General features: G+C 38.1%; 1 protein-coding gene across 1 annotated transcript in view; it reads right to left on the bottom strand.

Moving 5' to 3' along the window:
• Window positions 1-23,061, bottom strand: part of INSRR (insulin receptor related receptor) — a 467,004-nt gene that overhangs the window by 240,589 nt on the left and 203,354 nt on the right. The window contains exons 6-7 of the mRNA XM_044079802.1: window positions 20,648-20,865; window positions 17,252-17,378 (exon numbers count right to left, since the gene is read on the bottom strand). Of these exons, the coding sequence (XP_043935737.1) occupies window positions 17,252-17,378; window positions 20,648-20,865 (345 nt within the window). The remainder of the gene's footprint in view (window positions 1-17,251; window positions 17,379-20,647; window positions 20,866-23,061) is intronic.

Below are 23,061 nucleotides of genomic sequence, written 5' to 3'. Positions count from 1 at the left end.
TTCCTTCTTGGACAGACTCTGTCAGTACTTCTAAAGAGTTGGCCAACTGTTCTTCTCTGGAGGCAGTTGGGAGGAGCTTATCTTTACACCTAAATGCCTGTAAGCCATCACAAAAGATTTGTGGGTGCAAAGGGTCATATCCAGAGGATATTTCATTTCCTTTATACAAGTTCCCTCAATGAAAAGAAAACATCTCCCCAGTGTTCCACCTAATCAGTGGGATTTAGCAGCTCTAGAGATTCAAAAGCTGACAGACAAAAAGTTCATCCAAGAGGTCCCACCAGACCAAAGAGGATCCAGAATTTATTCAAGGTTTTTTTTAGTGCCAAAGAAAACAGGGAGCCTAAGACCTATCTTGGATCTCAATTATCTGAAGTAGTTTGTAAAAACTCCAGTTTGCAACTGGTCATGTTTCAGTCCATTCTGCCTCTGTTAAAGAAGGATGACTAGTTGTTCTCTATAGATCTTCAGGAAGCATGCTATCACATCAAGATGAACAGACACTCTCGAAAATACCTACCCTTCTGGCTGAGAGCCAGTCATTATCAGGTCAGAACTCTGCCCTTCAGTCTCACCACAGCCCCTAAGGTGTTCACCAAGTGCATGGCAGTAGTAGCAGCTCATCTAAGACTACATGGATTCAGGGTGTTTCCTTATTTAGACTACTGGCTCCTCACCACACCAACCAGGCATCTCCTAGAAAAAGCCAGGGATTGCTTACACCAATTATCTCAATCCCTGGGAATCGACATTTCAAAGTCCCACCATCAACAAGTTCAAGTCTTGGATTTTAAGGGGCTCATCTAGATGCAGTCAATCACCAATCTGTCTTACCACAAAACAGAATTCTTGCTTTGAGATTGCATGTCAGACAGTTTTTTCACTCCTCCACTCCAGCAAAAGTGATTCCCAAAGCCATAGGATCAAAGGCTGCTGTGATTACCTTAATACCTACTGCTCATCTTCACATGCAAATTCTCCAGTGTACTCTGGCGGTACAATGGTCCTTTCTTCGACAACCTTTGCAACATCCTATAAAACTATCTCAGATTTGCAAGCACTCCTTACTGTGATGGATTCAGTCTGATGAGATTTGTCAAGGACGTCCCTTTATTCTTCCTGTCCCAAATACAACATTGAAAATGGATGCCTTACAATTGGGGTATGGGGTCCACTTCTTGGGATGGACTGTTTAAGGCACACAGTCCCTAGAAGAGACCAAATTGCATATAAATGTCTTAGAGATGAGAACAGTCTCTTTAGGACTGCAAGCCTTTCACAACTCTCTTCCTCTTGGGAAATTGCTATCCAAATGGACAATGTGTCAGAAGTCTGGTTTATCAACAATCAAGGGGGTACCAGATCTTACCCACTTTTCCAAGAAGCAATGAGAGTCTGGCAGTGGGAAATCTCCTCCAACCACTTTCTTGTAGTGATGCACATACCTGAGGAATCCAACATTCTAGCAGACAAGCTCAGAAAATCTATCCTGATGCCTCACGAGTGGCCTATCAATCAATCAGTGGCAAACATGATATTCCATGAATGGGGTCAATCTTGCTGTGATCTATTCACCTCTCCCTTCAACAACAAATGCAGCAGGTTCTTTGCCCTAATTCCACACAGGGCAGTCACTGAGAGATGCTCTAGTCGACATTTGTCCTTCCAGTGTTCTATATGCTTATCCTCCCCTGCCTCTAATCCCCAAACCCCTTCAGAAAGCACTCCAGTTGAAGAGCAAATAATCCTCATTGCCTACTTCTGGCCTTGGCAAGTGTGGTTCCCCTTTCTATGGTCTCACCTGCTATGTCCTCCTTGGACACTGGACCCCAGTCCAGACCTCCTTTAACATCCATCAGGGATGACTCATCTGGACATTGTAGGCCTCAGGTTGATTGCATGGTTCCTCCAATTCCAATAATGGCTAGACATTCCATGTTATCCCCTCCTGTTCACCAAATTTTATTTTCATCTCAGAAGACCTCTCCAAGGAAGATTTATAAGAGTAAATGGAAGAGGTTTCCTTTTTCCCTCAGCAGAGAGAATTGTATCCTTTCACCACTCCAATCCCTGCAGTTTTAGATTTTATTGCCTCTATTTTTCAAAGTGATGCTAGTTTCTCCACCATCAAAGCTTAGCTGGCAGCTATCTCTAACTACCACATCAGAGATAGTGCTTCTCCTTTAGCTTCCTCCAAGTTATGTAAGGCATTTCTTAAAGGTTAAAATTTTCTGAAAAAGTTCTGGTGTATAATTAAAGTGTAATGAATGCAGTACGTTTGGTGTCTCTTTTGGATTGCTGCCATTCAGTTTTGATTTTTATTAGTTTATCTTTGGACCTTTTGTTTGTAATTTCTTAAAGGTACCTTTTTACTTAGACCTCAGATAAAGGATCCCACTCCACCTTGGGATCATACTGTTGTATTACAAAGTTTAGTACAATCACCATTTGAGCCTCAGCCAAAGCAGATCTCAAATTTCCGTCTTGAAAAACAGTCTTTCTTGTGGCTATAACTTCTGCAAGGCAAGTCTCAGAACTCCAAGCACTCTCTTCAAAACCACCTTATTTGATTTTCCATAAAGATAGGGTTACCTTATGTACTATAACTTCCTTTTTACCCAGCGTTGCCTCTGAAACAAACATCAATCAAGTGATCAACTTGCCAATTTTCTTTTCTAAATTTGACAATAAATTAGAATACATGCTTCACCTTTTAGATGTACATAAGTAACTTCATTTTTATCTTTATAGGACTAAAGAATTTAGACAAAATTGACCAATTGTTTGTCTCCTTTTCTAATAACAAACTGGGAAGACCAGTCTCAAAACCTGGACTAGCCAAACAGATAACAGATTATATTTCTTATGTTTTTTCTTTGAGAGGTTTAACCTTGCCAAGACAACCAAAACCACACTCAAATAGGTCAATGGTGACGTCAGCTGCTTTTTGGGCCAGCCCTTCTATTGATGATATTTGTGCAGCTGCCACTTGATCTAATGCTCATACCTTTATTGCTCATTCCAAGTAAGATATCATCTCCAGGATAGGGCTGCATTCAGTTATGCAGTTTTCCAGTACATCCTTCCATGAGGGCTACCCACGGTTACCATAGCTGGAGACTCTATCCCATTTGTTGAGGAAGAAATAAAAATGACAACATTAAATATAAAAGTTATGTACTCACCATAACTCTACATCTGTGTTGTCCATTTTTATTCTTCCTTAACCCCCCCCCCACCTTCCCCATATCCATATTTTGTCCTTGGGCATGACCTGATGAGGTTTTTTGTTAGGAACCACAGTTCCTGTTTGAGTCCCTCTTCTGTTACTATTCCACTTTTTTGTAGTATTATGATTATGTTTTATATTTGGAAGACTATAATAGCAGCAAACTTGATTTGAGATGATGCAGTAGTCAGGGGCATTATGGGTAAAGAGACAAGCTCAAGAGTCAGTTCATAGAATCTAGAAAAAAATGGCCAAGTCAGATTCAAGGGTCAGATCTGAGGCCCATTTGTTGGGGAAGAATGAAAATGGGCAACACGGATGCATAGTCATGCTGAGTACATCACTTTTATTTTCCACACCATGCGGATGTTACCACTGGAGAGTTTTAAGATGAAAAATCTCTGTACAGGTTACCTCTCTGGTGTGTGGCAATAGGTGTCCTTACATGAAATCGCCCATAAGAAAAATTCTCCTATGAGAACTCTTGAAATCCAGATGTCTACGTTCCAGTCAAATAAAATCACCCAAAGTACTTGCTAAATGAGGTCTGAAAATATGACCAATCAATCTCACACAGCTGAGAAAAAAAATGAATAATTGCTTGAACATATCTAAGAACCCTGTCAGCGATGTTTGTAGCACACACTTAGTATCATACTTTTGGATAGGATATGGTTACTGAATGTCTAAGTCCAAGGAAAAGGTTTTTTTTTTGTAATATTCTTGTTGAGGGAACATCACGTCAATGTTATCAAATTCATGTACCTTTCAACTCCTGGACTGTAATTCTGCTGCTATATGACTATGTGTACTGATGTTTCTAAACTGGAAGACAAATGCAATCATGAGAACAATGTCTTCAAAGAACAAATCCAGCACTTGTCAGTGATAACCAGGTATATATTTGATGCTGGAGTAGCCTAAACAAAGAACAGAACACCTTGGTAAGTCAATCACCACACAATTAAGTAGAACAGCATTCAGTGAGAGAGAGCAGCCACCTCTCTGTATGTGATAGAAATGTATACTGCAAAATAAAGCAATGACAGCAACTGAAACACATTTCTACCCATCACATGTCTGTGGATGTCATAAAAATAGTACTGCTTCAACTAGTCAACAGGCAGAATTATTCAACTATTACATTGCCTTGTGTATAAAAAAAATAAAAAAACAAAAGCAGAGAATATGTACTCAAATGTTAACACACAAATGAGAATGAAAGACTAGCTGTTTGCCTGGAAGTCAGAGACAATTTTGTTCTCACATTCTTATGGCATGGCTAACCACATACTCATTAATATTCATCAATTGATGGGAAATATGCCAGTTAACATTCATTAGCAGGTCATACAGACATTTTATTTATTTGCATAGCCCCTTTCATCCTGTTCTGCTGAAACAGTGTGTTGTACTTTCACCTGTATGCAAGTCAACAAAAAAGGATAGAGCACAGAAACAGGAGTTATAGCTGCATACACCGCTTAACTGAACTTTATAAAAATGTTCTTCCCCATCCATACCCTTTTCTGTCAGCATTTCTGCATGAACGATTTTTCCAGTCTCTGTCTGGAACATTAAAATACCTTTGTGTCACAAAAGAAATTTTACTTTTTCTACCTCAGAAGAGCTCAAGCTAAATTTATATCAGTATCCTCACAATTTTCTATACTCATAGGAGTAGATCCTATTTTATCCATCTATCCTATCCAGCTATTGGGGCTGCAGCTACTTTTTGGATCCAACCCAGCCATCTCCCAGTGCTCTCAGCCTCAGACTCCTAAAATGTACCCTTCCATAATGCCCTGCATCTTTCCTTGCTTCAGATTTTGTTTGCTGCCATTGGAAATGGTTGATTCTTCCTTGCCAGCCAAGTACTCTCCAAAATCGTTGTCTCCTCCTTTAGTTATTAGATATTAGATATTAGCAATTATATATTATTGTGTACCTTCACTGACTGCTTCTGGTGAGCTCTTTTCCTTTTTAATACTTTTTGCCTCAACCCCTTGTGGTGTGTAGACAGCTTGCCTAATGTCTTCTTTCCTCAGCTATCAAAAAAAAAAAAAAGAAAAAGATAGTAGTAACAGTAATAATAATAGAGCTTGTTTTCTGAAATTGTTGTTGTTGTTCTTCTTCTTGTGGCTTTCCTGGAATGGATAAAAGTTTCAAAAAGTTTTCCAAGTGTGGTCATAAAATCCATCTCAAGACCATCATTATTGTTGTGAAGTTAGTTTAGGACCTGAACACTTTGATTTTTATTGTACTATTTGTCAACAGTTTGGATCCAGAGACCTGGCAAATAGAATGCATAAGCTGATTAAGGGCCTTCTACCTTCCTATTCTTGGTCTTCCCAAAGAAGGTGACAAAAGAAAGGAAAAGTATAAAAGAATGACAGGAGGATGGAGAAAATAAAAAGAGGAAGTAAGGATAGCTATGAAGAGGATGAAGAATGGAAAGGCTGTTGGTGCAGATGACATACCTGTGGAAGCGTGGAGGTGTTTAGGAGAAATGGCAGTGGAGTTTTTAACCACATTGTTTAATGAAATCTTGGAAAGTGAGAGGATGCCTGAGGAATGGAGAAAGTGTTTTGGTATTGATTTTTAAGAATAAGGGTGATGTGCAGAGCTGTAGAAACTACAGAGGGATTAAATTGATCAGTCACAGCATGAATATATGGGAAAGAGTAGTGGAAACTACATTAAGAAGGGAAGTGATGATTAGTGATCAGCAGTATGGTTTCATGCCAGGAAAGAGCACTACAGATAAGATGTTTGCTCTGAGTGTGTTGATGGGGAAGTACAGAGAAGGTCAAAAGGAGTTACATTGTGTTTTTGTAGACTTAGACAAAGCATATGACAGGGTGCCTAGAGAGGAGTTGTGGTATTGTATGAGGAAGTCGGGGGTGTCAGAGAAGTATGTAAGAGTGGTACAGGATATGTATGAGGGTAGTGTGACAGCGGTGAGGTCTGCAGTGGGAGTAACAGATGCGTTTAAGGTGGAGGTGGGATTACATCAAGGATCAGCTCTGAGCCCTTTCTTATTTGCAATGGTGATGGACAGGTTGACAGACGAGATCAGACAGGAGTCTCCGTGGACTATGATGTTTGCACATGACATTGTGATTTGCAGTGAGAGTAGGGAACAGGTGGAGAAGACCCTGTAGAGATGGAGATATCCTCTAGAGAGAAGAGGAATGAAGATCAGCAGGACTAAGACAGAATATGTGTGTGTGAATGAGAGGAAGGATAGAGGAATGGTGAGGATGCAAGGAGTAGAGGTGGCGAAGGTGGATGATTTTAATACTTGGGATCAATAGGTCAGAGTAATGCTGAGTGTGGAAGAGAGTTGAAGAAGAGAGTACAGGCAGGATGGGGTGGATGGAGAAGAGTGTCAGGAGTGATTTGTGACAGACGAGTACCAGTAAGAGTGAAAGGGAAGGTCTACAAGAGGGTAGTAAGACCGGCTATGTTATATGGGTTGGAGACAGAGGCACTGACAAAACAGCAGGAGTCAGAGCTGGACGTGGCAGAGTTAAAGATGTTAAGATTTGCACTGGGTGTGATGAGGGTGGACAGGATAAGTATATTAGAGGGTCAGCCCAAGTTGGAAGGTTTGGAGACAAAGACAGAGAGGCAAGATTACATTGGTTTGGACATGTGCTGAGGAGGGATGCTGAGTATATTGGGAAAAAGATGCGAAGGATGAAGCTACCTGGTAACAGGAAAAGAGGAAGGCCTAAGATAAGGTTTATGGATATGGTGAGAGAGGACATGCAGGTGGTTGGTGTGACAGAGTAAGATGCAGAGGACAGGAAGAAATGGAAACAGATGATCCACTGTGGCGACCCCTAACAGGAAAAGCCGAAAGAAGATGAAGTCAAAGGAGAGAAAATTGAGGGATTCGCAAACTTCATCAAATCCTTGGATTCCCCAAAAGGAAAAAGGCTGTTTTCTATCATTGCCTACTTCAGCTGCAGCAGGTAGGCCTCTCTTAGGAACTACTGTCATTTGAGACAAGTCACCTTCAGATATTTGAGAAGGCTCTCTTCTGAAAGAGAGTTATCCAAGTTACTATTATTGAGACCTCCCTCAGCTGCTTCAATCAGATCCTTTAGGTTGTTCAGAAGTACTTCGGAAGCAGATTAGGAACACACTGTATTGGCCTTTCTTAAGACTGAGACAGAGTTGGGTACCATCCCATCACCTTCTGTTTCTAAGGCTGATTGGGTTGGCCCATCCTCCCTTCTCTTAGCTCCTTCCTCAATGTCTCTGTATAGATGGATTCGGAGCCAACTCAACTCCCTGAGCCTCTACATTCAGCACTTATAATTTTTCCTTCTTTGGCCTATATCCTCTCATATCCAATCCACTCATCTTTGAGATCTTTGGGACTGAATAAGTCTCATGGCCGACTGCTCAATGCTGGCTCTTTGGCACCATCTTTGCCTATGACCCAGGCATAAAGGAGAAATTATCAAGGTATGAACAGGAAGACAATATACTGTCTGGTTTTTGGGATAGGTGTGAGACCCTTCAGCAAACTTTCAACAGGAATCAAAAGGGTTCCAAGCAGCAACTGGCCAGTGACCACAAATATTCAAAAGGATCACTGGCCACTTCATACCTCTCAACTGTACCTCATTACGAGGAATGTACCTCATTTAGGGCCTTAAAAAGCTCATGTTCCTCAAAGTTCCATGTTTTAAGGGTCTGACACACATTCAGTATTAGGATTTTTTTAAGTGAAATCCATGGTAAATAGAAATGAATCATATTAATTCATTAAAGATCTTCTTTGTAAGTAAAATCAGCATATTTTAACCACCATATGACCTTCTTAGTTGAAGTTGTTAGTAAGCCATTAGTATGTGTTCCACATTTTGCTCATTTGTTCCACATTATGAGGGCAAGTGTTCCTCATTTTGGAGATGAAAGGTTGAGAGCTATGGGCTAGCTGCTGCTTGCACATGTTATATACTAACTTTTTAATATTTTTTACATGGCTTCCATAGGTTTTTATCAGTTTTCAGACCTTTAGGATACTTTCAGCTGCTGGCTAGTGTGTAGCATAATAGCATAACACAGATTACTTAACATGATTTCTCTATTTTAACTGTAAGTGTGGATTTATCACTAATTATAGGCATTACTACAGGCATGTTAATATAAGATTCCTCTACAGTCTTTAGTATGTTTACCCTAACTCTTTTAATTGTTCACAACTGCAGACATTTCGCTGTATGACTACTTTACAGTTTACCCTAACTAAGTGATCATTGCATGGGGGATGGTTTGTCTTAAATTGCAGCCTTTATATATGATTTCCACTTTGTAACTTTCATATTCTGAAGAAGTTCCATCCACTAGTAAAGGAACAAAAGCTCTAAATACCAGATGGGTTGTGTGATGGTTTCTTAGTTTGAAGTGTGTGTGTGTGTGTGTGTGTGTGTGTGTGTGTGTGTGTGTGTGTGTGTGTGTGTGTGTGTGTGTGTGTGTGTGTGTGTGTTTATATATATATATATATATATATCTATATATATACATATATATACTAAGAAATGAACTTTGTGGCAATAACAGCATTCAAAGAATAGTAAATCACACCAACAACTCTTTTAGTACTTTAGCGCTTTAGTCTTATTCATTATGAAGACTTCTTCAGAAAGACATGTTTCATAACTGTGAGGAACCATTTTCACTTCCTTTAATACATTAGTTCTAGCAGGCCATTTAAATTAACAACAGTTCCTTTCCAATAGTAAATTGTGAACAGGCAAGGTGCTGTGTGCATTTCCATTAACATTACAATCGCAGTTACATAAGGTAAATTGGTCAGACAGTAATAGCCTTGTGGTGCCATGTGCATACTGATAGGGATCGTATGCAAAAAGGGATCGTGTGCAAAATGGGATCATGTGCAAAAGCAAAAAAAAAAAAAAAAAAAAATGTGGGAACCGGGAAGGATGAGAGTCATGCTGTGATAATTCTAATATTAACACCCAGATTGGTCCGTCCTTGATGGGACAACCCAGAAATTACGTATAGTTACTTTGCGTAACTTATGAGTCCATGCCTCCAAAGGTAAGTAAAGAAGGGTACGGACGAAGGTGGAGGAGTCAGGTACAGAGTCCTACTATGATTGGGTATTAGTGTGTGTGTAGAGAAATGTGTGGGTATGCCATCTGAGGGGGGGAGTGAGAGGAATGTGGTGTGGACTTGAGGGGGGGGCTGTTTGGGGGCCGCCCAGGACAAGGAGTGTGGAGCCGGGGTTTGATGGGTACGAGAATATGTATAATAGAGAGTCCCAGAAGACTGGGTCAGTGCAGATGGTACTGCCTGTGGGTTGGTTCAGATGGTACCACCCCTTGAATGGCTGCATGAAAATCAAGACCAGGGGGGTGTTGGTGGCATTGGTGGGGGCTAGCCTGGTGACTGGGAGCATGTGTGTAGGGGGTGGGGGGAGGCAAAAGTCAGAGAGAGAGGAAACACATTATATTCACTTGCACAGCTGTAAATCCATAAACACATTAAATTCACTTGCACAATTGTGCAAGCAGATTTAATGTGTTCCCTCTCTCCCTTACTCAACGTAAGCCTGGACATCAAATGTGCGCTTAGAAGGTATAGAGATTGAAATGTGATAGGGTTTGAAGAATTGTGCAAGTGAATATAATGTGTTTATGGATTTACAACTGTGCAAGTGAATATAATGTGTTTCCTCTCTCTCTGAATTTTGCCTCCCCCCACCCCCTACACACATGTTCCCATTCACCAGGCTAGCCCCCACCGACCCCCACCCCTCGGTCTTGCTTTTCACGCAGCCATTCAAGGGGTGGTACCATCTGCACTGACCCAGTCTTCTGGGACTCTCTGTTATACATATTCTCCTAGCCATCAAACCCCGGCTCCCACACTCCGTGTCCTGGGCGGCCCCCAAACAGCCCTCCCCTCAAATCCACACCACATTCCTCCTACTCCCCCCTCGGATGACATACCCACACATTTCTCTGCACACACACACTGATTCCCAAGCATAATAGGACTCTGTACCTGACTCCTCCACCTTCATCCGTGCCCTTCTTTACTTACCTTTGGAGGCATGGACTCATAACTTACACAAAGAAACTATACGTAATTTCGAACCAGTCTGGGTGTTACTATTAGAATTATCACAGCATGACTCTCCTCCTTCATGGTGTCCCCATTTTTTTTTTTTTTGCTTTTGCACATGATCCTTATTAGTATGCACACGGCACCACAAGGCTATTACTGTCTGACCAATTTACCTTATGTAAGTGCGATTGTAATGTTAATGAAAATTCAAACAGCACCTTGCCTGTTCACACTTTACTATTGGAAAGGAACTGTTGTTAATTTAAATGGACTGCTAGAACTAATGTATTTAAACAAAGTGAAAATGGTTGCTCACAGTTATGAAACATGTCTTTCTGAAGAAGTCTTGATAATAAATAAGACAAAAGCACTAAAGTACTACAAGAGTTGTTGTGATTTGCTATTCTTTGAATGCTGTTATTGTCACGAAGTCCATTTCTTAGTTAAAATTTCTTCTCTTCATTAATTTTTTGAGTGCGGTTAATTTTATATATATATATATATATATATATATATATATATATATATATATATATATATATACACACATAACATATGCACACATATATATATATATATATATATATATATATATATAATGGATCCCCTTTTAATACTCGGAAGACCACATCATCAAATTTCATTTTTGCGAGATGAAAATCTCAAATACGAAATACCGAAATGGTGAATTTTTCCAAGGGCAAGTAAACACTTGCCCAACATGTCCTTTTCTACACTGTAGTGTGATCCTGGAGTTGGTATATATAGTTGGGGGGGTATAGTTTTATTTAGTCCAGTATGTGTTTTGTAGAAGTTTGGGCAATTGTTTACTTGCCCTGGGAAACATTTGCCATTCAGGTATTTCGTTTTTGTGATTTACATCTCACAAAAATGAAATTCAATAAATGGCCATTCGAGTATTAGAAGTAGATTCAAATACATATACACACACACATACACACACACACACACACACACACACACACACACACACACGTGTTTATGTACGTTTGTGTGTGTGTATGTGTGTGTGTGTGTGTGTGTGTCTGTGTGTATATATATATATATATATATCCCAACTAATATTGAAACCAAAGGGTAAAAAGGTCACACAGACAAACCATTCAGTAAAAACTGCAAGAAAAAAAACAGAAAAGCCAAGCTAGAGTTCTCACTGTGTGATACCATAAACCTCCTGACCCTGTGTTTCTGAAGTATAGCAAAACTATCCACTTATGTTGAGCTGATGAGGTCGATAAAAAGGCCAAAACATGCATGTCCACAGGTATTGGGGTCTGTCTCTATTGATTTAAATGTAACCATAAAGACTTAAAATGTAAAACAGTCATGGATGTTTAGGAGCCACTTACCCGAAACTCTTAATGTCCTTACGGGATCATTTGCATATATCCCACGGGCCTCCATTATAGGGGTTTAAGGTATCACACAATGAAAACTCTAGTTTGGCTGGGTTTTTCCTGCAGTTTTTACTAAATGGTTTGTCTGTGTGACCTTTTTACCCTTTTTGCTTCACATATATATTTAAATTTATATGTTTTTATATATCTATTAGAGAGAGCTAAGTTCCCTTTCCCATCCTCCCTTATTCACTCAGAAACAGTTATCTTTGGAGTATGGTAGCTGTTCCATCCATGTATCACTGCATTTTCACAAAATCCAAACTATCTTAATCTATAAACTAAGGTATTTCTAAAACTTGCTAATACTCTTCTTCCAAGATGTACTAGGATAAGAAAAAGATACACCTTTGAGGAAGGAGTTATAAATTCTCCTACCCCCTAAAATATAAGTAAACCTCAAGATTGCATTGTTTTATTATAAAATCTACCATATCACAGCCATTTTCATTATTCTGTTTGCCACTTTTGTCATAATTCACCAAGGTCCTTTCTACAGTTATATAATTCTGTTTACCATCTCTGTCATACCTCTCATGGGTATTCCTGCTCTTAATTTGTTTTTTTTCAAACTAATATGTTAATTATTGTTGTCTCTACTATCTCTGTCATTCAGAGAGCATAATTATGCATCTGGGGTTTGCCCATGAGAAAAATATATATATAAAGTTATATTTTATGTTGCCATCTCACTGTTTCTGTGCTGTCATCTACATTTAGTTATATTGCCATATTATCTGGTTGTATGTTTTTGTCTGTGTTTTAGTTGTATTTATGTTATGTTCATTAGATTATGCAGATATGTTTAGATTTCATATGTCATAGTGAAGTTTGTTTAACATTAAATACTGCTACAGCCTTTTGTGTTGTGAATCTGCACATTGGCTTATGGGAGTATTTTCCAGACCAGCTACAAGAAGATTTGTCTGGCAGACCACCAGTAAGTTGCATTTTGAAAGGTTTTAAGTAGTTACTTCGAACATGCAGAGAATGGTAATTGATCCAAAACAGAAGACACAGTAATGAGGGATTTATGTCATAAAAACAAGCACTGAATTTCCCAAACAAACATCACTCTCAAATAAAAGCATTACTCAAATATCAAAGGATCAGAAAAAGAAAACCAGAAAAATAAACAAGCAAAAAAGCATTTGTTGCAAGGAAGCAAGCACCCCTCAACACACTGCCCATGTAAGCACTGCAAAATCTCAGTCCGTAACAATTTGATAAATGTTGAATTTCTCAAACATTTCTCCCAAATAAACTCTTCAAATATCAAATGATCAGAAAAAAAAGACACGTTACAAAGACATACATCTGGACGTTTCTTCCAGGGCCACCGCTGAAAATTGGCTTTGTTCCAAGTCAGACTTTTCCGGTAAACAAATGTTAAATAAATAAAAATACAAAATAAATTTAAAAAAAAATGAATTCAGAAAAATAACACAGAATAACATAGGTATATATGCAGTTTCCATATATCATCACACTTTACTGACAACATAAATGGGCACCCTCCTTACATTTAACTTGTTGGTAACACAACCATGAAGAAATGGCAAACATCCTGTGAGATTAATACTTCCTTTTTACCCTATTCAAGACTGGCATTTTCAAAAATTCCCTTCCTGCTTTTCAGTATCACAGAAAAAACAGCATGCTGCACTAATTACTTCAACAACCCTGCCACAATAATAATGGATTTTGGAATAAAGTGCACTTTCACTTATATGCATCAATGTTTGTATCCTCACTACACTTTATGATCTCATAATGAGCAGAAAGGGTCGCTGCACCAGAGATTATTTAGATTTCAAGCTGGAATTATAGCACGTCCTTGGATAGATCTATGGACAAAGAGAGAAAGAATAAAGCTACCATTGGTATGCTGAGGCCCACTGTTGTACCAGCTCTATCTTGTACATCTGAGACCATAACAATTGTTCTGCCCTTTGTTTAATGCTACCAACCATTCCCTACCATTTATAGAAAAGGTGCTCTCTACTGGGATATAACTTCATAATCCAACAGCTAAGAAGAAGGGCCAGAATCATAAAGGTTACCATGAGTTGTACACAATGTGTATGACTCATCGTAAACTTTTTGTGTTCAGATGCAGTCCTAACATGATGCTTTTGCATGAAGACATGCAGCACTTTGATAGTCTGTATCTGTAGTAATGCTACATGTTAATAAGGCATTTTTTTGGGGGGGGCATATGCTAATTAACCATGTGCTCCCTCCCAGAGAACTGTCTTTGTAAAACCATCTATGCATTGAACACTTAATAGAATTCCTCAGCAATGTAGATTAGCACAGGTGCTCCTTGCTGATCATGGTAGTGAACATGGCTTAAAGACCATGTTCATCCATCGTGGTACAGGTAAGTACTGGGGAGTATAGAGGTAATGTAGGGTTAGGAGGTGCATGCACAAGTGTTTACAAGGGGCTGCATGTGTAAGTGTACGTCTCCTGGGAAGTAGCAGTAAGTGGGTAGTGAGGGTTTAGATTACGTGTACGTAATCTAAGCTCTCAATACCCTCTTACTACTACCTCCCAGGAGATACACACTTACACATGCAGCCCCATGTGAACACTCGTGCATGTGTAAGTGTGTGTCTCCTGGGAGGTAGCAGTAAGAGGTGTTTGTGTGTGTGTGTGTGTGTGTGTGTGTGTGTGTGTGTGTGTGTGTGTGTGTGTGTGTGTGTGTGTGTGTGTGTGTGTGAATGTTATTGGGTGGGGGGGCTGTTTTGTCTGCATGTGTGTCAATGCTGGTGTGGCTGACATACTTTCACACACCCCTAGACCAACAAGCAGAACCTGTGAAATTGGATGGTGGGAACCATTAGCCACCAGGAATAATCCTTAACAGTTGTGGCTGAGCATCATTTAGACAGAATGAAAATCAGTGGTGGGGAGAACACTAACCTGCCAGGATAATCTTTAACAGTTGTTTCTGAGTGGTGCTTAGACACAATGGGGATTAGCCATGGGGAGAACACTAGACTGTAAGGATAACTCTTATTTCCATGCCCTAATGGCAGTTTAATAGTACGGTGACTGGCAGAAACACTACAGAGCAGGGGTTTGTTAAAAAAATAATTAAAAAATACATAGGGAAAGGGATTTCAACAATGCACCCCTGACAAGTGAAACCCCTTCATTAGCCTACTGCACTAACTGATACATTACCCACATGTTTAGGAGAATGTTCATTATGCAATGCCTGTAACATATCATCACGTATGAGTGGTAGGTGAGAAATCATACCTCCAAACCTCTTAAGCATTTGCCCTAAAATGCATTTACTGAAACATATGAAATACAAAACTCTAATGTTTGGCATAGTGGACTGACTGTAATTATCCCTTGAAATATGTGGGCAGAGGAAAGGAAGGCATTCATGGACATTCTCACAACAGGGACATGTATGGGGTATGTGGTATGTTGTGTGTGTGAAAAGGTGACTGAGGTGGGAGTTATGCCTGTGTTTACACAATGTGGCTTCTGCAGTTACCTACCACAGGAAGTACTGATCTGCACTTTGCAACAGTTAACTGTGATTCATAGATATGCAAATTATCCAATAATGAGGTCTTGGTCAAATGGGTGCAGTGTGTAAACAGGGGTCCATTGGAGATGTTAATAAATCCTAGGGTTAAAGGTTATAAACATCATTTGAAGATTTAAATCATGGTAAGTTGGGCACACATTAAATTGAGGGATTCGGTACCTTGCTTTCAGTAGTATTTGATTTAAACATTAAAAGTTTGGAGAATCTTGGTATACTTAATACGGTTTTACAAAAATAAAGTTGCTCCAAGCCATATCTGTAAATACCCGAATGTGCTGGCATTTTCACTTTTTTTATCAAAAGAGGTATATAAGTCTCAGAAGAAGAAAACATTCTTAGTCCATGCTGCTGTGATAAATGGCCTGCACATTGTCTGAACTTAGTTAATTGATCCCACCAGCTATATCTGGGCATCAGTTTTTATATTGTTATATGACATGACATTCTAGTGACCACTAAACACCTGCATGCATCAAAGGTTTAACAGTGGGAACCGCTTTTGGTATGTATTGAAAATATTGGTTGCTTGACTTCCATTCAATAAGAGTGTGTGTGTGTCTGGGAAGGAAGATAACATCCTGTATGGCTGCTTCACGGACATTTTTGAACTCTTTTGTCAAAGTCTCAGTACCACTGTGATATAGTTTTGTAAGTTACTAACATTTTGCAAAAGAATATAGTGTATTTATGGACTAATGCATCAAACAACATGCAATCTGAGCTGAATCAATGAATGAACGGAACTGTAAAATAACACTTTTTAAATGGTCTTTGTGGGTGCATGGGAAAATTCTAGAGCATATCCCATACAAAGGAAAATGCTCATTAATCTTCTTTAAAAATAAACTCCAAACTCACCACACCTCAGAGCAGGGATAAATAAGCCTCAGGAAAAAAAATGTCTATTCAATAGTTCATCCTCTGACGTCTTTGATGGAAGAGTTTGCAACTAAATGCATGGTTCCTCCTTGAATCATTGTACTAAGATATTCAGATTCAGTCCCCTGGTTATACATCATAGTAAGCTGTATACTGATCTGTCCATCATCTCTGAAACTGTTTGGCATTTGTACATGGAGATGACTTCATCTGTATAACCTTCTGCCTAAATCATGCCTGATTATAATCACATTTCTAGAATACTTAATATTTATCAAGAGAATATTTACACCACATGCAATTTAGATAGTTTTATTTTAATGAATTTCAGTTTTTTTTTTTATTTTCCATTGTCAGATAAGAGACCTGGACTGTGGGAGTTTGTTGTTATCTAATACTTAATTATATTAACTGAAGAAAAAAGCAAAAAGTTTAATATTATAATAGAAATAAACAAAGTTGAGAATAAACAAATACTCTTTTAAATAACTCAAAATACATGCACAGATAAAAGTGAAATACAAATAAAGCAAAAGTCATATAACATTTGCAATAAATCAGCAAACAGTAACTTTACAAATATCATGTGATTTTTAATGAAAGGAGTAATTTCAAGTCTTCACTCAAAAGATGCTAAAAGCTTTTCAGCTACATCCAAGTACATAATGAAGAACAAATAGGAAAAAATATGAGCCGGAAGAAGAATGTAAGGTTTTAATAGAATGAAATTTCAAAGCATTTGCCAGGGAAGGACAGTAACTCATTTTAAGATTAACTGTATGTATAATCTGAAGACATTCAACCTTCTGCAGAAGATAAAAAGTGATCATTACTTGAAACAGTTACTTTATTCTGCAGAATGAAACTATCTACCATAGCAATGGCAGAGTTTTCTGTACCACTTTTGATCTGAATTAAATGTGTACAACCCTTACACTAAGTCTTGTTGTCATGTTATAACCTGCTTGTTGTCCTCACATAAAGTACAGAATGAATGAATAAACCAATACATTGCTCATACATGTCTTGGTTACTTACGCTTCCTTGTAGTAGACGATAAAACTAATTAGATCTCTGTAATCTGGTGACTGATAGCGTTCCCACTTCAGAAAGATTCTGTTGGAGTGGGTGACATTGGAGATGAAGCGAAGCCTCTTATTTGTACCTGCAAGGGGGCAGGAACAATGGAAGAAACAGGAAAAGAAAATTAGAAACAGTTGCCCAATAAAACTTATCTTTGATATTAACATGTCATAATCAAAACTAGGATTCAAAGCAACATTGCTAATGTTGCAGTATTATTAAAAAAGTGCAAAAGGATTCCTTTCAATCATTTTAACTTAGATATAATCTCCTGTCATATTTGTTATCTGATATAACCATGCTCCATCTAGATGCACTAACGACATTATTAAGTTGCACCATTTAAGGTAACATAAACTATTAAATCACAGAACTAAATCTACTCAGAAAATGTCTAATTACTATGCAGAGTCTGGTAACTTTAGATCCAACACTGTGTAAAATGCTCTTTGTCCCCCCTGTTATGATTTGTCAATAGAACTTTGATTTTTATTATTCAAAGAATGACAGGTTGTAGCCAAGATAAAAAGACTGCTGCACACCAGATAAGTAGCAGATCGCAGAATATCATCAAAGATACACCAGAAATAGAGGTATGCCTACAGATACTATAGCACTGGGCAGCATGTAATTCCTTTATTACAGCATTATTCTAACTACACAAGAGGACTAAAGATGATAGCCTCATTTGATTCTTCATAACCTGAAACCATGGAGCAAATCCAAGACTCACACTTCAAGTGATTTGGCCCTGATCATTAACTGCCCAACATTATAAAATTAAACTTGATAGATATATGGAGTTTGAAATAGATACTGATTACACTACAGCCACAAGTAAATAAATAGAAATAAAAATAAAATAAACTGATGCATATTTACAAATCAAGAAATTTTTAATAATATGCATCTTCTATAAGGTATAAAATGAGCATTTTGAAGAAAATATTACTAAACTAACAGTCATCATATCAACAAAGTAAAAATTAAGGAAGAAAAATACTGATAGTTATCTAAAATATGTCCAGTTAAGTGGGTCTGCAGGCAGAAGTTAAATGCTGTTGGATGTGTCATAATTTTGTTGGGATTATAAGAAAATGTGCCACAGAACAGAAACAAAAAAGGAAAAAAAAATGAGATGCCATTATATAAAGTAATTCTATACAAAACACTGCATCCAGGTTTAGAGCTTGCATCTCACAGGAGACCTAACAGATTCAGTACAGAGAATCTTATGAGTCTAGGCTAAAATATTGTGGTGAAACAAAGATCTAGGTCATTACAATGATTGCATCTTATAGTAAAATGTCACAGCACAGGGAAATAATCAAATACAGGATATCACCTTTTCTCTGAAAAACTTATGCTGAAAGGAATATAATGTGACGAGATGAGGGAGGTTGAAGGGAATGCGAGAAATATAAGTCTTCACTGAAAGGGTGGTAGGAGTAGAGAACAACTTTGAAGTTACTGGTAACATGATTCAGAATTACTCAGGGTACGCAAAAGGGCATTTTAGTTAACATCAGTTCCTATCAGTTTTCTTGTTTGAAAGAACAGTTAATGAAAAATGAAAGGTTATGTGTTCGATTAGGGAAATCACTAATGCCTAATGGATATATTGCATGTGCATATATGGGTATAATAAAGGTACATTTTTTATTACATATATGTTAGTTACCTCCCTATCTCATAGTCTCAGAGGAACAAATACAACTACTGACTATCATTGCAATATGCTGGAAGTAAAATCCAAAGAAGTGAAACTGCTCTCCTATTGTACAGTCATTGTGCTGGCACCAGTGTACACTCCTGGGGGTCAGTGCACTAGTTTCCTAATGTCATCTTCTTGGTAATCTGCAATCAGATAGCCAGTAGCTTCTGCTAAGTGACTGTGCCCTAAAGACAAGCAAAGAGGGTAGCTTAATTTCCAGAGCATTTTTTAGTAAATGTCAATGTATACAAAGAACTAGTGCTTTAGTTCATCTGTAGAGCATTGCCCAACAACGTCATATCAGTTCAGTCTCACAACTCACCAGGATGTTATTTTGTTATCCTTATCCTCCTAAAAGAGGTGGGACCAGGTATTATAAAATTACACAAGAAGTATGATTCACATTCCTCTACCAAGTTCGACAAAAGCTAAATTAAGTTACAAAACGTCACACCTGACAAGTGTTGACCAGTGTTACAGCACTGCCCTAAAATGACAGGGCATGTGGTTAATGTACCACATGACAATCAGTGGGAACATAACAAATGAACAATGCCTAATTCGACAACACACATTACACAAAATCTACTTCACTGAATTGGAGTGTGTTACCAAAAATCTTATAAAAAGTATAAAATGACAAGGAATGAATAATAACATGAATCCTCAGTACTGTAGCAAAGGACACCACAAAGCCAGCTTCATCAGCAAAATTTTAATACAAAAATTGTTGTATTAAAATTTTGCTGACCAGAGCTGGCTTTATAGTGTCCTTTGCTACAATACTGAGGAGTTGTGTTTTTATTCAATGTCACCAAAAATCCTTCTTATGAAAATATATCCTGCCCTCAGGTGTTGTTACTTCAAGACAAGCCATATTTAGTCAAGTTTTTGATAAGCTGTCCTTCAAGTATGCATCAAGGGGTTTCCCCCAGCTCCAAAGTTTTACATAAAATGCTTTTTGGCAAAACAGATTTATAGAATTACATTTTACCAAATCATGTTTCATTCAACTGTAGTAGATATGCCAACCACCATCCAGAACTATTGGCATCATCCAATGCAGAGATAGATGGAGAAAGAACAACAATATTCAGAAAGGCAGAGTGGTCACAGACATTGAGTGATCAAGAGTTTAAGTTGACATGCAATCTAATGAGGATTCAAATTCACCAACAACAGCATTACCACAGGCATGCAAAGGAATATGGGTTACAAGGCCATGCACTGAACACTCCAGACCATTAAATAATGTTTTAAAACATAGTGTGGGGGGCAGTTTTTATTCCACTTGCAAAGAGTTAATTATTATTGCAAAACTTTACAAAAGTGACATGAGCTCCCCTACTGCACTATTGCAATATTCTTTATTTCAGAAGCATTCTCAAGACACATGCATACATACACACACACACACACACACACACACACACACACACACACACACACACACACGCACGCATGCACACACACACACACACACACACACACACACACACACACACACACACACACACACACACACACACACACACACACACACAGGACTGGTGTTTTCTATGGACAGTCATTCAGCAAAAGCACAACATAAAGGGATCTTGAAGAGGTAATTTTCTAAAAATGACTTAACAACTCACATGATGCTCTGTCACCATTTGTGCGATGGTTTATCTCAGCTGTGTTCTGGCGACCCTTGGTACCAGTTACTTCCTCAGCCCGGTAGATCTCAAATAAACAGAGTTTGGGGTTGAAAGCAAAGTACATCTTCCCTGTGGAAATTGACAGCTTCTTCTTGGTGTTCCAGTCCCATAGCTGCTGTAGATTTGGGTTATCCAGAACATACAATGTGTAATTCCTAAAAACAAGCCCATTGATGTTATGAGTGAGAATTAATAAGATGATAAGCATGCTACACACTACAAACACATTGTTAACTGTTGTAGGTAATTTGACTTGGTCACTGGATTAATGTCACAAGAATTGATATGGAACTGAAAGAGAGGGCAAAAATGATGCCCTGAGTACAGAATGGTGTACAACTGAAATATTATGCAGAATAAGTAAACATCAATAATTATTTCATACATGCCAATCACATAAAGTAAACATAGAGTAAGATAATTTGCTCATTTGATTAATATCACTGAATATAAGACAGCTTGATTCTACAAAATGGGACAAATGCATGTCATAGAGCTAGAGGAAGAATTTGATGTTGCAGGCATAACAAAAATGTAAATTCTGCTAGATATTAATTGGAGTATGTAATCACCAGGTTTCAGGGTGTACTGAAAGAGAAGAACAACAAATAAGAGAGTAGTGTGGTAGCAGATATCCTGCCAAATTGATATACCCCACTGCTAAACCAGTGTGTGTGTGTGTGTGTGTGTGTGTGTGTGTGTGTGTGTGTGTGTGTGTGTGTGTGTGTGTGTGTGTGCGTGCGCATCCAGGGAAAAGTATGAGGAGCCAAATTATCAAACAAAAAGAGCAAAAACACTAAGTGAGTTTTTCATCTCATTAATTATTTACAAATTTCGGATGTGTTAATGGCATGAACAATTGGAATGGAGAAGAAGTTAAAAACAACTCAGTGGACTTTGAGTAGTCAAATACCATGTTGATTATGTGAAACTCCTTGAGGAGTGTTGAAACAGTTGGTAGTAATGCTTGATAGATTACTGGTATACAGCCCTTCTTTTCAACTAACAAAATGACTTCAGAACTGCTGGACACAAATACATTGCTTTACACAACAGTGTGCCTAGAAACTAGCCAGTAAAATATATAAGGCTTAGTATTATCTCTATCACAGGAGATAGTTATTGGAAACAACCCCAAGAAAGTAACTAATGATGCGCCTAAGTGAGAGGTGATTTATCCACTATCATAGTTATTATACAAAGAGCAATTATTCTTCTAACTCATGCCCTGGTACCACTTAAATTATAGTCATAACCAATGACTAGGTGTGGTATACTGAAGATTTATCCACAGTTGGTATGGTTTACTCATGAAGGCAAAGCCCCAGAGATTAAACAAAGGCAACTGTGGGAAAATCTTTAATATACTAAACCCAGGAGTTGGTTATTGCCATTTTACAATGACATTATTTAAGAAAGAAATTACTTTTTTTAAATACAGTCTATGTATAATGGCGCCATGGTGCTCTTCCATGTTGTTTCTGTATCCCGTGGCTTTTTTGATGCGCTTTGCATGTGTACAGGACTTACATTCTATACTTACACAGCATATTAGTCCTTTGGAAAGCAAGAGATGAAGATGGGAAGATTTGTTTTTTTTTAAGAAACTGTGAAATTTGGACAGGTTAGAGATACAAGAAAGGGCAAAAATACAAGGAAGATCAGGTACATTTCTTTAGTTTTGCATAATGCACCTGATTTTCCTTGCATTTTCTATACCCTCTCTACCTACCTCTAGACCTCTTAGCTCAAAAAAAAAACTGCAAAGCCCTGGCAAATATTAATAGAAGCAAGTCTGTTGACCGGACTTTTTTCTACGCTCGATTGCAACAGGCACACTGGTTGGGCTGACCAATCGCATTTAAATATAGCTCTCATAAACTTGGAAAGTTGCTAGAATAAAAGGTGGTGTGCCAGTGAGCATTTTCTGAAGATTACAAAGTCTGAAACTCAAATGTCTGTAATGGTGACTTCACTCCTCAGAGATCTGCCAGAAAAATCATCAAAGGGAAAAAAAAAACAAAAGTATGAGGGAAAAATCTGGACATGCTCAGAAAATCTGGACAATTGAGAGGTATGGAATCATGTCTCTACAGGTATCTGTGAGAGAGAATCTTCCTAATGTATATAGTCAGACTTTTCATGCCTCTATTGTTTGCTTTATTTTGTTTTGTTTTGTTTTTGTGACTGTTTGGTTTATGTTTCCAAAGCAACAATCTAAATAATCCTGATTATGTTAAAAAGGAAGTGAAACTTGGTGTCAGCATTTGCAACAAATTCTATAATCTAATTCTTATACTTTTTATTTCATAATTCCAGTTATTAAGTTTTTTCAATTTGTCTTACGTGTA

Source organism: Protopterus annectens, chromosome 8.part0, assembly GCF_019279795.1.
Source record: "Protopterus annectens isolate FY-2018-M chromosome 8.part0, PAN1.0, whole genome shotgun sequence".
Lineage (NCBI taxonomy): Eukaryota > Metazoa > Chordata > Ceratodontiformes > Protopteridae > Protopterus > Protopterus annectens.
This window is presented reverse-complemented; position numbering and strand designations above follow the sequence as displayed.